The following is a 15,746-nucleotide window of genomic DNA, read 5'->3' as shown; positions in this document are numbered from 1 at the left end:
GGGCCTGCTGCAGTCGCAGGAGCTTCCTGAAAGGGATGTCCTGGAAAGCCACGAAGTTGATGAGGGCGCGTTCACACTCCTCGGTCTCTGCAAAGAGTCAGGGCGAGGGCTGCTGGGGCTCAGCGGACACAGGGCCACCCCTTCCCCCTACCCTCGCCCCAGCTGGCCACACAACGAAGTGGAGAGCACCCTGTGCTAACACCTGGGAGTGACCTGCCCGGATTTCACCAGCCCCAGGGGAGAGATGCGACACTCTGGCAATCTGCCACTTCACTGCTGTGACCTCAAGCAAGTTTAAATTCTCAGGTTTCAGTTTCCCAATATCCGGGTGTCAGGCTAGGTAGTAAGTTCTCAGCACAGAGCACTCATGAGCGCCGCCTCACTCCCGGGGCTACCGATGGGGCTCCGGGGTCCCCCGGACCCCACAACACTTCCGGCGGCCCTACCCAGACACCCGCTGAAGCTTGGACTCAGGCTGATCCCGTCGCCCTCCAGTCCCATCTCACCTGGGCCCCCCGGCTCCGGCCTGCTGAGCGGGAAGCCCCTGCAGCTGGTGCAGAGGGCGTCGTGGGAGGAGGAGCCTGGCACGTTGAGGGCCAGGCCCAGAGCCGTGCAGTTGCGGTGGGGCTGGCACCGCTCTGAGCTGGAGCTGCTGGCTGAGAAGGTGCCCGGGGGACACGGCTGGCACTGCGTGTTCTGGCTGGGGGTGCCTGGGGACGACGGAGAGGATGGGGTCAAGGGGAGTTGGGTGTCCTCAGTAGCGGCTGGAGTCCCAGCCCAGCGCCGCCCACCGGGAGACTGACACCCACCAGGGGCGACCACGCCGGTGCCAGGCGGGCAGGGCGCGTGCTCTAGACAGAAGCCTGCGTGCGCAAAGTGGCCGGTGCGGCAGCGGCAGGCGCGGTTGTGGGTGGCGGTGCAGGGCTGCGCCTCCTCCTCGCGCTCCCCGCAGATGACGTTGCAGTAGCGGCAGCGCTCCAGGTAGTTCCAGAACTGTGTGTAGTGGCGCTGTGGGCACGCGCTGCACGCAGTGGGGCTGTCCCGGCCACAGGGCCGCTGCACAAAGGTGCCCGGGGGGCACTGGCTGCACTCCAGCCACTCCCGCGTGTCCCTGTCCCGCCACCGGTAGGTGGGCGCGCCCGCTGCCGTCCCGCGAACAGCCAGAGCCAGGAGCAGGGCAGGCAGAGCCCACGGCGGGGCCAGGGGCGGCCTCTCCGGCGCCCTCATGGTCCTTCCTGGAGCGGGGTCGGTCCCCCAGACTCAGCGGAGACACCGGACCCCGCTGCAGCCTTGCACCACCCGCCTGGGCGCTTGCCCCGACCGCCCTACCTGCGACCGACCGCCAGCGCGCATGCCCGGCTCCAGCCCAGCCTCCTCCTATATGGGCCTCCCTGCCACGCCCTAGGGGAGGGGCCGACGACCTTTAGGGGGCCATGCTCTGAGCCGGTTTTGGGAAGCGTCAACAGTCCCCACCCAGCCTGGCGTCAGCCCTCTGGTGCCTATGCCCAGTGCCGGGCACAGTCCTGTGAGGGCCTGCACTCAGGACCCAGTGACCAGACCAGGCGGTGCGCTGAAGTGGCCCGGGGGTGGGGGGGCAGACTCCTTTCCCTCTGGTGTCACCATAGCTTCCTGTCCAGATGCAATGACACAGGCTGAACCAAATTGAGACAAGGCGCTCAGGATGCCCTCTCGTGGGACGAGGTGAAAGGGGGAACCTGCACAGACACCCCCGTCCTTCCTTCCTGGTACCATCTACCAAGCCCTACTACCGAGCCCAGGCCACATGGTCAGTGCCCCAGTAGTGCCAATGGCTTTATTAGAGAGCGTCCTCCCAAGTGAGAGCAGGCCCACCGCTCAGGCGCAGGTCCCAGAAATTTCCCTTCTCCCAGGGTGCACCCACAAGCCGCAAGCCCGGGAGTTGTGGGGAAGCACGCGCAGGCAGACCCCTGACCCCAAGGGCGCAGTCCTAGGCCCCGGGCACACTGGACCAGCCTCCCTGGTGGCGGGGCTCTTGGCTGGCCCACTCCCAGCCGACAGGCAAGTGTCTGGTCAGACCCCGCAGCCTGCAGGGCTCCCGTGTTCACTGGGGCTCTGGCCAGAACACCTGTGTGACACTCTGCTTCCTGACGGCGGCACAGCAGGCCGGGCACGTCCTTCTAGAGGCCTGTGAAGACAAAGAAGGCGCTGGACACACCTGCTAGGCACCGCTGACTGCCCTGGCCCTTCGCCCAGCGTGTGCAGTGACACCAGGCAGCTGAATCCCTGGGGTCCGACCTGGAGGTGTTGTTGCCAGCAGGCCCGGCAGCAGTGGAAGTCACAGGAGGGGCACTGGAAGGGGACCGCGTCCTCCGCCCTGCAGCTGGGGCACGCCAGGCCTGCGGCAAGGGGGCCGCTGTGAGCGCCACAGGCCTGCTGCTGGGGCTGCCTCCCCCTTCTGGAAGACCGGCCACACTGGGACTGCGTGTGTCCCAGAGGGGCACTTGGAGTCCGCTGTCTGTCTGAGGAAGGACACCTTGCTCTGGATCACCTCTGGTCTCTCATGAGGGGACTGGACACAGCAGTGAGTCTGAGTGCCTGGCTCAGCTCTGCTACCCACCCCTACCAGAGCTACGTGGGGCTCCAGGTGTGACAGGGCGGGGCACCCTACCTGGCCTGAGTGCCCCAGGGGTGGGTTTGGGAGGCACGGTGGGGCTCCCCTCCTGGGGTCCCAGTGGCTTGGTGCCGATGCCCGGGGCGGGCCAGCCGCTCAGGTCTGCACACAGCTGCCGGAAGCGCTGCTTGTGGGGTGGACGCACGAACATGCCGAATCCTGCAGACAGCAGAGCTCAGGCCCGGCCCCACTGCCCCCGCTGCCCCCGCTGCCCTCTGCCCGCCCCCAAGCACCCGCTGGCCACTTGCTCTGCAGCAGGGGCAAGTCCTCTGGCCTCGCGGTGGTAAGCGCCGCCAACACAGCCACCATCTTCTCGAAGTCATCATCCCGTTTGTAGGTGGTCAGTGCTGCCAGAAGCTGGCTGCAGCCTGCAGACCCCAGGGCCCGGCGGGCGTCAGCCAAGTAGGCGCTCACAGCAGGCTGGCCCCGCACCTCTGCTGGAGGGACTGCAGACGCCTGTTGCGGACAGCTTTCAAGGCCTGCTGGTGGGGAGAGGACATGGCTCAGACCGCACTGGGGTCCAGGGGCCCAGAGGGCCCGGAGCGCCTCCGCAACAGCCTCCCTTGCCCTGGGGCGCAGAACCAAGGAAACCCCCCCTCCAGGGGTCTGAGCTCCAGCTCTGGTCCAAAGCCTCTTCAGAGACTGGGTACCTTCAGGTTGTGGCCCCGAGACCAGGTGGGGCCCACCCCGGTTCAGGTGCTCTCCGGTGTCCAGCTGCCTGGCCGCACCCTGGGACAGGGTCAGCTTGTGGTCCAGCTCCCTCTTTCCTGAAGAAACAGGGACCGAGGAGTCACCCGACTGGTCCCAAGGGCTCGAAGCACTCCCTGGGGAGGAGGCAGGTCTGTCTGAGGGGAGACAGCCTCACAAGCCTCCTCAGAACCCAGCAGATCCGACTCACACACCCTCCAACAGCTGACTGCTGGGAGGGGCTGGTGCGAGGCACGCCCCAGTGGCATGAAGCCCCACACGGGGAGGGGCGACTCTCAGGCTGGAAAGGCCCCTCCCAGGGGCAGTGGGGGATCTTCTCAGAGCCAGGCCCCCCGTGACAGCTGTAACGGAGGCAGAGGCTCCCTGGCTGGGCAGGTGCAGGGCCCACCCCAGGGAGAGATGGGGGAACGACAGGGCCCTGGGACCCCAGGTGGAGGACGGCCGAGCTCCACTCTCGTGGTGTACCCTGCAGTGACTCGCACAGGAACAGGGAAGCTAGACCACGCTAGGGCCTGCCCCAGGACCCGGGGTGCACCCCACCCTCGAGGAAGTCTGAGAGTCCAGCGGGAAAAGCCCCGCTCACCGTCAGGGGGTGAGGCAGGCTGCACCTGCTGCCCGAGGGGAAGGCTGTGCTTGGGCAGGTGGCCACAGCCCTGGCCCGTCACTTGCAGGCAGAGCTCCTCAAACTGCTGCTTGTGGTGTGGCCGCACGAACCGGTAGAAGCCTGTTGGGAGGGACGCTGCAGCCACCATGCCAGAGCGGGGGCCCTGCAATTGTGGGCCACCCGCTGTCCCTTTTCTAGGGAGCAGAGATAACTGCGGCCCCCTGCGGCCCCTCTACCCCATGGCCACCACCCCTGGGCACCTCGGAGCAGGCTGTGCTTCTTGGGGTCCTCAGCAAAGAGGGGGCCGAGGTGGTCCACCAGGGCCTGGAAGTCGTCGGAGCCCTTGTAGTCCTGCAGGGCCCGGGTGAAGGACTCGAAGCTGGCCCGGCTCAGTGCCTGCTTCACAGCCGCCATGAAGAGCTTGGCCCCGCATACCTGCGCCCCGGATGCTGGTCCCTCCTGCTGGACACATGGCCCAGTGCCCCGTCAGACACCCTGTCAGGCATGCCGCCTACCCCTGTCCCATCCCAGCAGAGGCAGCCAGGAAGGACCTGCGGGGAAAATGGCCCTCCAAGAGTAGCACAGGGGTGAACTGCAGTTTGTGTCCCTGGGTGCAGGCCCCACCCTTCCACAAGCTCCCTGTGCCCTTGGCTCAGAGGGCCATCAGCTCACAGCCAGAGACACACCTCAGCACCCCAGGGACTGACAGCACCTCAGGGCCCGTTCATGCTGCACACCCTGGGCTAATGCTGGACCCTCAGCAAGGGAGGCTGGAAAGCAGGCAGGAGGGGCCCAGGCTTCCCAGTCTTGTCCAGCTCGCCCCTTGGAGGCCAGGCCCCTGGCTGCCCGCCCACTTCCTGACGGCGTCTGGCCCCTGGCAGTGCTGGCCTCTTCCCAGAAACGGGGCAGACACAGGCAGTGCAGGGCTGTCTGGAGGCCTCGCCGCCCAGGCTCAATCAGTGGGTCTTAACTGCTTCTGCGTGAGGCTAGGAGCACAGACCCTGCCCACATTCAGACACCTCGGGCCCAGCCCTGGCCGGCACTGCCCAGGGGAGCAGCCTGACCCCACGCACTGGCAGGTGGAGGCTTCTGTGGAAGGGGCCCAGGGCTCTGTGCGGACCCCGCCACCCACGAAGCGCTCGCTCAGGAGAGACCAAAACCAGCGGCCCAGATCTGGCTGCACGACTGCAGGCCTCATAGTGGGGGGCCAGGCCGGAGCCGGGGGTGCAGCGGGAAGCGAGGCAGGTGCCGGGTGTCGCTCTGCACTGAGGGGGCTGCAGGCTGGTGCCGGTGCGGGCTGGTCTCGGGACCGTCAGAACCAAGGTGGACGTCTGAACTCACTAGAAACCTCACAGCCAGAACCAGGCAGGCCTCGGAGCAGCCGCGCCACCCTTTCTGCCAAGTGTGTGTCCCACGGGCAGGCGGCAAAGAGGCCAAGCCCCGAGGCCTCCAGAGACCGCCCCCCTGGCGGGACAGCAAAAGGACTTAAAATGACAGACTGGCTTGGTGTACTCACACCTCGCCCTGCCCAGTCAAGGCCACCAGCCGGGGGCAAGGGCGTGGCGGGCCGCACACACCGTGGTCGGGTCTGTGGGTGGCTCACCTACTGGCCTGTTCAGTCAGGGCCCCCGGCCGTGGGCAAGGGCACAGGGCGCTATGCACGCCGCAGCTGCATCCGTGGGCGGCTTGCCTACCTGCCTGCTGACCAGCCTGACCTTCCTCCGGCCTCCTCTCTGCTCATCTGCGGGCCTCTTCTCCCCCGGGACCGACGAGGCAGAGCGGCACTGTGCCTGAGGGTGACACAGCCATGGTCCTGACCGACGCCCTCAGCACCCCCAGAGCCCCGTGCGTTCCTGGGCCCACGGTGAGGGGAGGAGGGCCCCCTCCCTAAGTCCCCACTGCCTCCCTTGGGGCTTGTTGGGGGCCAAGCTCAAAAGCAGGTGCGGGCAGTCTTACAGTTAACCGAAGGGACAGGTGACAACGGAACAAGACACCAGCTGTACGCAGCTGGGCTCCCTCCAGGGACCAGAGGACAGTCAGGGAGGGGAGAGGGGATGCCACCAGCAAGAAGTGGGGAGCTCCAGGTCAGACTGGAAATTACTGGCTTCTGGGCTGGGCTCTGAGCAAGCTGTGTCAAGCTGGCCACCCAAAGAGCAGCCACAGGGGTGCGTTGGTGCGCACCTGCTGGGGGGTGAGGCTCACAGCAGTGCCAAGCACGTATGAAACTCCAACCGCTGGCCGACAAGGGAATTTACGGGGTGATGTGGAGACGCCCCGTACCCGTACCTCGTCCTGCCCGGGCAGGGCATCATCCCCAGGGCTCCCCGCTCGCTGCTCGCTGCGTTCCAGCGCGGCCAGCAGCCCCCCGGGCCTCCGCTGGGCGTGGACCGCCTCCTGCTCATACTCCACACACAGGCTGCCCTCAGCGTCCTCGGAGGCTGGTGGTCCTGGGGGAGCACAAGTGTGGGGTGGGGGGCAAGTCAGGTCCCCCCAGCTGGGTGCTCTGGTCATCAGGCCCAGTTTGCCACCAGCCTCTGCAAGCAGCCCCCTGGCCAGCCATGTCACCCGGCTATACACACCTGTGGGTCTCCGCCGAAGGCTGGGGACATGCACATCCAGACTCTTGGCTTTCCTTGTAGAAAGGAGGCTGGGCGACAAGGCCGCCACGACGGCAGCTTCGCCCTTGCCCAGGCTCGGGACAGCAGCCAGGGGGGCTGGCGCCGGCATCTAGATAGTCACGAGGTGGGTGGGGGGTCCATCCAGCCCTTCCCCTGGGGAGGGCGTAAGGGCACAGCCACCTGGGCATTCGGGACTCACTGTTTTCTGAGCGACACGGAAGAACTGGGCCACGTCCCGGATGACGTGGCCGAAGTGGTCGTACACTTTGACGTGGGGGCGCACCCAGGAGGGCAGCTGGGCTCTGGCGTCTGCACAGGCGAACCTAGCAGGGAGGGGCATTCAGCCCGGGAGCCCGCCTGCCCCCCACCCCCTCCCAGGCAGGGGTCCCATGCAGGTGGGGGGCCGCACCTGTGGTCACAGAGGAGGACAACCCCATAGTCGTGGCGATGCCGGATGACCCGCCCGATGGCCTGGTTCACAGCCCTGGACGCCTGCTGCCGGTACCAGTCTTGCCCGGAGAGGAACTGCGGGGGGCTCAGTCACGGGGGCTCCTAGCCCTTCCTGCCCTCCACCCCCCAGCCCTGTGGCATCTCACCTGGCCCTTGGCCTCACTCCGGCCCTTCATCTCATCCAGGAACTGCATCTTGAGGATGACCCGCGGGTCCTTGCGCGGGGGGTACGGGAGGCCCGTGACGACCACCCCGCGGCCATTCATGTCTGCGAAGTCCAGACCCTCGCTGGCCTGAGGAAGGAGTGAAGTCTTCGCCCACCGTCCCACAGGAGCCCGCAAACCTTTCCCAGGTGTGGACAGTGCAGGGAGAGAGCTGCAACCTCGGGCCAGGCCCTGGCTGGACTCCGCGCCCCCAGAGCCCCGCGACCACGTCCTCGGCCCTGGGAGTGGGCCCAGTGCCCACCCCAGCTAGGGCCCAGCCCGATGTCACCTGGAAGTACAGCGGCCTCAGTCGGAGGGAGGGGCATCCAGAGGCCCCCACCAGTACCCCTGGGGGGCGAGCAGGGCGGGGGGCAGGGCAGCGCTGCTCTCCTAACTCATGCTTGCTGGACCTGGGGCCCAACGGAGGGCCTGGCCCGTCCGGCCCACTTTGCAGCCCACAGGTTTGAGTCATGAGCCCCCTTAGGAGGGGCAGACGGACCAGGCAGTGTGGGACCCAGACCCCTGGGGCCTTACCTTCCCACGGCACACAGCCAGGAAGGCGGCCCCACGGGACCCCGGGCGGATGACGCTCGTGTAGTAAGCACCTATTACCTGGAAGGAGAGGTGGGTCACCCAGAGCTCAGGCCCTGGCCCCTCCCACCCCCATGAGTGAGACCCCAGGCCTCATCCTCTGAGATGGAAGACTGTCCCAGCCAACGAGTGGGCCACCTTCTTCCTGGCACGGTTCCCGGGCTGACTTGTACCCACTATGCAGAGCCTGGCCCGTGTTTCACAGAAAACACAGGGACCTGGGGTGGCAGCAGAGCCATTTGGCAGAGATGGTGGCCAGCCTATGGTGGCTATGGGGGCAGTGACCCCCGGCGAGCTCAGACCTCTGAGAAGCCAGCCTTGCTCCTCGGCTCCACGAACAAAGGCTTCAGGGCCTCCAGTTTGCTGGCAAAGTCACGGGCCTGTGGGAGGAGGCAGAGATGAGGACACCTGTCACACCCATCAGATCTGGTGGTCCCTGGGCTGCACCAGCACCACCTCTGCTTTCTCAGACAAAGGTATACGCTAGGCCATTCGAGGTTCCCCTCCCACCTCCAGGACACACAGAGGGGGACGCACCCGCCAGAATTCCAGGCTCTTCTCCATGACGGGGTAGGAGGGGAAGAAAACCAGAAGCCCATGAGGGACCACGCGGGCGATGTTGCCTGGAAATGTAGCGGCCTCGGTCAGTGGGAGGGGCACCCAGAGGCTCCCGCCAGCGGCCCCAGGAGAGTGAGCAGGGCTGGGGAGGGGCGAGACGGGGCTCCCCCGTCACCACGGAATGGGGTAGGGGCCCAGGACAGGCCAGCCCGGGCCAAGGGCTTCCCCCGGCACTCACCTAGAGCCTTCCCCAAGGAGGACAAGCACTCGTCAGAGAACCTGCGCAAAGCCAGGAGGCAGCTGCCACGGGGGTCCCAGCACTCGGCCGGCCCGCCCACCCGCCTCCTGGGCGTCAGGCCCCCTACCTTTTGTCAAAGGCAGAGCTCAGCTGGGTTCCGTCGGGTCCTTTGGGGACAATCCCCACCCAGATCTGGTGCTTGTCGATGACGTGTGGGTTTTCCAAAGAGACTGGGAAAGGGCTGGAGGCAGCGGGTGGCCCCCATGAGATCCTGAACCCCAGCGCTGGGGGCTGGCTTTGGGCCCCTCCCACCCCAGGGCACGGGGCAGCCTTACATCTGCATCTCCAGGGCGAAGGAGGACACGGGGGCCAGTGTGCCGCTGGTGAGGATGAGTGTGCGGACGCCCTGGCGGACCAGCTCGTGCATGCTGTAGCCGGGGCTGAAGCACCAGTAACTGAGCACCTTCCCTGCGGGGGAGTGGCAGGCTGTGACAGGTGGCCCCCAAGGCGGCCCCTGACTGCCATCCTCGCGTCTCTCTTCCATGGGCAGCACTGCGCCCCACAGCCACGCGCACAAGCCCGACCAAGGGGGCGTCCCTGAGCCCTGTGCGAGCTGGGGCCCTCCCTCGGGGGTCCGGGGGCAGAGAGCAGACCCAGAAAAGCCCCTGGGGGGCAGACACTGGGGTCACCTCCAAAGAGGCCAGCCGACCCCAACCCCAGACATCCACAGAGACTGCTGTGTGGCTCAAGGCTCGGAGCAGGCAGAGGCCACCACCGCGCTCCCCAGGAAGGGAGCAGGCGATGTCGGGCTTGCAGAGAGAGCACCGGCCCAGGTTCTGGGGGGCAAAACCAGCAGTGCTGTCACCACCCCCAAGGCCCAGGTCCTCAGGAGTCGCAGTTCCTGAGCGCCAGGCCACCTGGGGAGGGGACCACAGTAGACATGCCTGCCACCCACTCACTCCCTACAGGCTCCGGAAGCTCGGGAATTAAAATAACACAAGTGGAATGACTTCCAATATGACTAAAGCCGACATTAGGTCACAGGTCAGCAGACAGTTCCAAGAACGAACAAGCCTCTTCCTCTTTCAAGATGGGATCTGCCCTGTGACCGGGAGGTAGGGCTGGTGGAAGCGGCCCTGCATTGTCCTGGGCCAGCCTTGCAACAGCAAAGACAGGTGTGACGTAGGAGGGGCTCGGGGAGCAGCTCTGCCGCAGGCCTGCTTCTGTCCCGCTTCTGTCCCAGGCCGGCCCGGCCCCACCCCACTCCCAGCTTCTCAGCAACGCCGGAGATGAACTCATTTCCTATGAATGCCTGACCCAGGGAGAAGCTGTTTCTGAGAATTCACATGCTCTCGGGGTACGTGGAATACGGGTGACCACGCCCCTGCCCTTGGCACCTGCATAGCCTACCAGCACTAACGGTCGGCCCTGTGGGGAGAGCTGGCAGATGTGGAGGGAGGTGTCAGGCCCTGGCTCGCAGTACAGACCGCCTCCCGTGATCACGAATGCCGCATGGGGGGCACACGGTCTCCCCATCTCTCACCCGCCAAGGCCACGCCGTGGCCCCTCACTAGGCCCCGACTTCGCCCACACTCCCAGCCCTTTGTCCTGCTCGGCCCCGCCGGATGGTAGGTGGGCAGCCCCCGGAAGGGCACAGCTTAAAGAGGGACTGCCGGCTGGAGAGTCTGGAGCGAAACAGGCCAGCAGGGCTGGGGGCTGGGCCCAGAGCGCAGGTGGGCACTGGTGGGCCGCCAGCTGCACTGAGGAGCGGATGGGACGCAGAGTGTCATCACCCTGGACCTGTCAGGCTACGAAACCCAAAGACCAAGTCCCAAAGGGCGGCTGGGACACTGGCCAGGACTGGACACCATGGAAACACGTGCTGGGACCGGGACAGGCCAGCCCCACACCAAGAGCCACAGTGTCCCTGGCACAAGCCCTACCCTGAGCGTCCCCAGAAACCCCAGGCCCAGGACACAGGGCAGCGGGTGAAGCTACTGTGGAAAGGGCAGGACAGGGCCAGCACCGAAGGCCGAAGACGCCTCGGACACGACCCAGAGGCCTGGCGAGTGACCTTGGCCCGAGCCTGTCCCCATCTGTCCACCATGCTGGTGGCGTGAAGCGGGGCCTTTGGGCCTCCATGTATGCTGTCGGGAGGTCTGACAACCTTTTCTGGAAACGTCCCCAGCAGTGCAGAAGGCCCGGCTGTGCCCCAGCTTGGTGGACACCCGGCCAGTGACCCGGCAGGCCCTGTGCCATCCATGCTGGCTGATTGCGAGGCCGTTCTACTCTGACAGCTCCTGAGTCGGGGAGGATGGTCACGTAAGGAGGTCTGGACCCAGGCTGGCCTGGACCAGCAGTGACCAGGAGCCCCGCAGCTGGACGCGGCGCCTCACGCGGCCGTGCAGAGGAACGTGGCCTGCCCCCCAGGCCACACCTGGTTTCCTGGCCGCGGTGCTGTTCCAGGCATCTGACCGCGGAGCCGTCCTCCAGTGACTGGTGTCAGGGTGAATGTGCACCTGCAGGGTGGGATGGACAGGCGCCCTGAGGCCCGGCCCGGAGCGCCCCCCCAGAGGCGGCCCCCACCTCATAGGACTGAGGCCCTGCCCGGAGCCCCCCCTGGAGGCGGCCCCACCTTGTAGGACTGAGAGACCCCCGGTGCCACCGTGGAGCCCAGGCCGCCCTCGGCAGGGTCCGCACTGAACACGATCTGGAAGGCAGGTGGAGGACGAGTCAGCAGGCACACCAGAGGCGACGCTCCTGCTGAGCAGTCCCCAGGCACGGCAGGCCTGACGTGGCTCAGGGCATCGTCGTCACCTGCCCCTGCCTTCGCCCCACAGCATCCCTGGCTCGAGACCCCAGGCTGAGGGGCAGCAGTTCACACCTGCCTTCCCCCTTCCCCGCCATGACCCCCTCCTCCGCAGGCCCAGGGGGCAGCCCACCCTCCGCCCTCACTCCAGGGCCTGGGGTGGGGGCTGGGAGAAGGGGGTGTGAGCTGAGAACAGGGAGCCTACGCCACCGAGTCCTCCGTAGACACAGAGAAGACAGAGGCTCCGTGGACGGAGCGCGCGGGCCACAGCTAGCACCCGGACGGATGAAGGCCTACGAGCCAGCGACAGGAAGTGACTCAGGGAAAGGTGATTTGGATGGAACTGTGACTAGCCAAACACACGCAAGACACCCGGCAAAGGAACACCGAATAAACCGCGAGGCACCCGGGGGACAAGCGCCAGACAACGGAAACGTGAACCGGAGAACACAAGTGGCTAAAGGGACGCAGGACCTAGGGGCACAGCTGGGAAGACCCCGAGACCCCATCAGTGGGAAAGCGAAGCAGAGGGCCAGGCACACACAGGCGCTTCGTGTCAGAGCTGCCCAGAGCGCGGCTGCACGGTGCCGTCCGCGAGGGCGAAGCACCCACGGCGAGGCGCCCGAAGCCGGTGTCACTGTCCGGAGTGCCAAAGCCTGGCCTCACGTCGTACCAACAGCGCGCCTGCGGACACGGAAAGCACACCCGACGTCCCCCCGAGCCCAATGCAGCCCTGAGCAGTCGGCAGCCAAGGCGCCGACTTCACACCTCAAGGGACAGTGGGCAGCTCTAGACCATGGCCAGCTCCCTCGCCCGGTGGCGACCTGCCCATGGCACCTGGCTCTGCTGTCGCCTCCATCTCCCTCGCCTGCTCCTCACCAGCTCCCAGGGCTACACGACCCCTTCCACTCTGCATGGCTGCCCGTCTGGGCTGTGTGCGGCCTGTCCACGTGGCTCAGGGCCACCCTGTCTTGCCTGATGCTCACTGGGCCTGCGGTAGGGCCATGCGTGGTGGCGTCTGGGCCTCCCACAGCCCCAGGGACCGCCAGCATCCCGTCGGGGCTGGTTCCACAGGTCAGCAGATGTCACACCGTCCCAGGCGTCCCCCTCTCACTGCCTGCCGTCCCTCTCGAGGCTGGCCTAGTCCAGTCCCCAGCTGGGTCAGTTTTAGACCTTCTGTCTGGTACAAACCGTGAGGGTGTGAAGAGGTGCGTCCTGCTCGTGTGTCCACAGGCTGCCTGTCTGGCCAGCCCTCTGCCCCGCTGAGGCCAGCGGCATGTCCTGTGACCCTGTCCGTGCCCGCCCAGCACACCCACATCGGGGGAAAGCCTGGGCTGGCACCACAGGTACTCAGGAACCAGGTGTGGGATGAGCACCTGCTAGTCACACCTCCAGTTGGAAAGACAGCATGCATATCACGGCAGGCTACCCTGAGCAGGCAGGGGACACTGACTCCTCCACCACAGGCTACTCAGAGCAGCTGCCAAAGGAAACTCCAAGCCTATGGCTAAGCGGTTTGGGCTCCAGAGTCTGCAGGGGGAAAAATCTCCTCCATAAGCAGTGTCCGGGGCGGGGGGGGACCCCTGTGCTCAGGGCTTTCCAAGGACTAATGGCCACTGAGGGTCTTCTACAGAAGAGCCCATTGAGGTGAGGGGGAGGCCACTCAGCTGAGGGAAAGTGGGCTCTGGGTCATCCATCTGAGCTGAGGAAGCGGCTCAGCTGCACCTGAGGACAGCTGGACACACGGGACAGGAAGCGGCCGTGTCCAGCAGCCCTGAGGCATGACGGGTTGCCTGGCCAGGGATCTGCATGTGGCAGATGAGGGGCTCCCACCCCATCCTAAAGTGGTGCCCAGAGAGAGGCTGGTCTGGCCCAGTGTGGAGGCGGGGGACTTGGGGACCACATCCACTGACTCTGACCTCCAGCCCCATAGGCCCTAGCTGGGATCACAGGCGTTGCCTGAACATCATCACCCCACATCTAACTGAGTGCCTCTCTGACATAGCCAGACACGGGGCTGGGGGACAGAGCACCCCCCGCCCCACCCATGCTACAACTTCCTTCTGAGAAGTCGCTTCAGGAAAAGACTCGAGTCTACGGCCATGACCCCCTGAACAAGCCCGACCCCGTCTGATCTCGGAAGCTAAGCAGGGTCGGGCCTGGTTAGTCCTTAAATGGGAGACCACCTAGGAAGACCAGATGCTGTAGGAGGAAAAAAATAAAAAATAAGGGATTGTAAGCTGACAAGATCCTTGCAATCTGTGAGGTCAACCAAGGGTCGCCTCGCCTAAAAAAGAAAAAAGGAAAAGACTCGAGAAAAGGCGCCGGCGGCTGGCTGCACCCGCCTCCAGAAACTCCAGAAAGAGCCCGAGGCTGCAGAGAGGAAGCACGCAGGGCGGGCGCCTCACCCCTGCCCTGCAGCCTTCACTCGGGACACACGCAGCAGCACGACGCCCCCCACCTCGACCAGGAAACGGGGCGTCCTGTCCTGGTCACAAGCCCATCCTACCTGGATGATGTCTGACAGCTTCTGCAGCCCTGCCGTGTTGCTGAACAGCCCTGCACCTGTGGGAGCAGCGGCTGCTGAACCCTCCGTCTGACCAGGAGCCACGAGCCGGCCGGATGGCGCCAAGCTCGACCTCGCCTGTGTGGCCACGGGGCACACCCTCATGGGCAGCGGGCTGGCCCTTGCCTGCACGTCTCCGGAAGCCCAGCAGGCCAAGGTCGGTAAGGTGGTGCTGCCACCCGCTGCCTCCCACCACCCGAGCCCAGCAGTGAACAGCTCAGTGACCCGCCCGGGCCCCTCCCACTCCTCAAGAGAGCTGACTGGGGACGGGGACGCCAGGCCATGCTGCACAGAGCACGGCGCTCACATGGCACCAGTGCTGACAGGAAGGGAGCTCGAGCCCCACTCAGCGCAGGCAGCAGCCTGCGACCTCAAGCCAAGGGCAGAGGAGTGCCAGGCGGGCGCAGGCGGGGCGGGGACTCACGTCCTGCCAGATGCTGGATGATCTGGTCCAGAGAGTCCAGGATGCAGGCCTTGGTCTGAGACGTGATCTGGGCCTCGGCAAACAGCTCAAAGATGAAGCTGTGGGGAGAGAGGAGGCTCAGGCCCCACAGAGCCCGGCCGCGCTCAGGGAGCCCCACGGCCAACGGCTTCCCGAGTTCTCCTCACTCAGAAACAAGCTCTGAGCCCACGGAAGCGACAGGCCTCTACCCTCAGGAGCCCTGGTGGGGAGGGAGACCATGGCATCCCAGGGCTCGGGTCCCAAATGAGGTGCCAACACCTGCTCATGAGGGCCTCCCTGAGGTGGTGGCTCTGGGCAGCGCCCCCAGAGAGCAGCTCTGGAGGGAAGCCAGGTCTGGGCGCTGTGGCGGGGCAGGGAAGGCTGAGGGGCTCGGTTCACCTGGGAGGCAACAAGGGGCCCTGCGAGGGTCTGAGCACAGTAGAGCAAGCAGGCAGCCCGGCACTCCAGAACATTTCACAACATTCCAACCCTCGACAACCTGGGCCTGGATCCCAGCGCTGCCAGCAGCTTGTAGCAAGGAGGTACAAGCAGCCCCAGACCACTACCCAGCACCTGCCTATGGGAAATGCACCCCATTGCCCTGGGCTGCTGAGAAGGCCAGCGCCTGGGGACCGTTCAGAACACTCTGGGCCCACTAGAAGCCACAGGGTGATCGCGCTCTCGTCCCAACAGAAAGCATGCTTGGAAGCAGGTGTCTCTCTCGTTCTAAAAGGCACTGCAAGGTGGCTGAGCACCAGAGGCGCGGACGCAGAGCAGGAGACTCGGGCCCGCAGGGCCAGGAGCTCGTGCATACGGTCCTCCCTGCATGCGGTCGGTGGCCCTCTTGGGCCTCCGGAACCAGAACAGACCTCGCTGGCACATAAAGCCTGCGACACCCACTCGGCAACCCAGGCTGGAGGAACGCTGCCGGGACCGAGCCCCACCACTCACCACCCAAGGCCTGGGGGCAAGGGGCCACCTCCCGGTCCCTCACCTCCCCGGCTTGGTGACACCTCTGTCGTCTCCAGGCAGCTCGACAGCATCAATGGCCCCCTCCAGACGAAGCAGGATCACTGCGGGGCGAGGGGCGGTCAGGGACAGCCCCCCCCAGCCACACCAGGGCGGGCGGACGGCACTTACTCTTCAGCTTGGCGACGTCTTCCAGCTCCATGTTCAGCCCTGGGAGAGACAAAGGCAGCAGACACAGTCTGCGTCATTCCTGTGGACCAGCTATGTCTCGGCGCAGGGGCCGGTACGAAGGGTGGGACACAGGAGAAAAGAGGCTCTGGTCCTCACAGCCGGACGCGAA

General features: G+C 65.9%; 2 protein-coding genes and 1 pseudogene across 10 annotated transcripts in view; 1 reads left to right on the top strand and 2 right to left on the bottom strand.

Moving 5' to 3' along the window:
• The window catches only part of TNFRSF6B (TNF receptor superfamily member 6b), a 3,504-nt gene extending 1,885 nt beyond the window's left edge, over nt 1–1,619 (bottom strand). The window contains exons 1-3 of the mRNA XM_011374149.2: nt 810–1,619; nt 507–710; nt 5–87 (exon numbers count right to left, since the gene is read on the bottom strand). Coding sequence (XP_011372451.1) covers nt 5–87; nt 507–710; nt 810–1,227 — 705 coding nt within the window. The 5' untranslated portion in view covers nt 1,228–1,619. The remainder of the gene's footprint in view (nt 1–4; nt 88–506; nt 711–809) is intronic.
• A 168-nt stretch (nt 1,620–1,787) lies between these two features.
• RTEL1 (regulator of telomere elongation helicase 1) overlaps nt 1,788–15,746 on the bottom strand; it is a 31,011-nt gene continuing 17,052 nt past the window's right edge. For 2 of the 9 annotated variants that reach the window (XM_023519849.1, XM_023519854.1), the window contains 25 exons: nt 15,578–15,616; nt 15,432–15,510; nt 14,420–14,517; nt 13,939–13,994; nt 11,256–11,330; nt 11,058–11,139; nt 8,956–9,088; nt 8,748–8,861; nt 8,621–8,661; nt 8,362–8,447; nt 8,127–8,204; nt 7,768–7,845; nt 7,177–7,323; nt 6,990–7,105; nt 6,780–6,903; nt 6,542–6,689; nt 6,243–6,409; nt 5,657–5,752; nt 4,223–4,424; nt 3,942–4,082; nt 3,301–3,474; nt 2,899–3,132; nt 2,648–2,809; nt 2,275–2,375; nt 1,788–2,164 (listed from right to left, as the gene is read on the bottom strand). In XM_023519849.1, coding sequence (XP_023375617.1) covers nt 2,081–2,164; nt 2,275–2,375; nt 2,648–2,809; nt 2,899–3,132; nt 3,301–3,474; nt 3,942–4,082; nt 4,223–4,424; nt 5,657–5,752; nt 6,243–6,409; nt 6,542–6,689; nt 6,780–6,903; nt 6,990–7,105; nt 7,177–7,323; nt 7,768–7,845; nt 8,127–8,204; nt 8,362–8,447; nt 8,621–8,661; nt 8,748–8,861; nt 8,956–9,088; nt 11,058–11,139; nt 11,256–11,330; nt 13,939–13,994; nt 14,420–14,517; nt 15,432–15,510; nt 15,578–15,616 — 2,855 coding nt within the window. In that variant the 3' untranslated portion in view covers nt 1,788–2,080. The remainder of the gene's footprint in view (nt 2,165–2,274; nt 2,376–2,647; nt 2,810–2,898; nt 3,133–3,300; nt 3,475–3,941; nt 4,083–4,222; nt 4,425–5,656; nt 5,753–6,242; nt 6,410–6,541; nt 6,690–6,779; nt 6,904–6,989; nt 7,106–7,176; nt 7,324–7,767; nt 7,846–8,126; nt 8,205–8,361; nt 8,448–8,620; nt 8,662–8,747; nt 8,862–8,955; nt 9,089–11,057; nt 11,140–11,255; nt 11,331–13,938; nt 13,995–14,419; nt 14,518–15,431; nt 15,511–15,577; nt 15,617–15,746) is intronic. The other 7 variants (XM_023519851.1, XM_023519853.1, XM_023519850.1 and 4 more) reach the window with 7 other exon arrangements.
• Nucleotides 13,522–13,640, top strand: LOC111728951 (annotated as a pseudogene).

This window comes from Pteropus vampyrus, unplaced genomic scaffold (assembly GCF_000151845.1).
Source record: "Pteropus vampyrus isolate Shadow unplaced genomic scaffold, Pvam_2.0 Scaffold239, whole genome shotgun sequence".
Taxonomy (NCBI): Eukaryota; Metazoa; Chordata; class Mammalia; order Chiroptera; family Pteropodidae; genus Pteropus; species Pteropus vampyrus.
The sequence above is the reverse complement of the archived record's forward strand: the minus strand, read 5'-3'. Positions and strand labels throughout refer to the sequence as shown.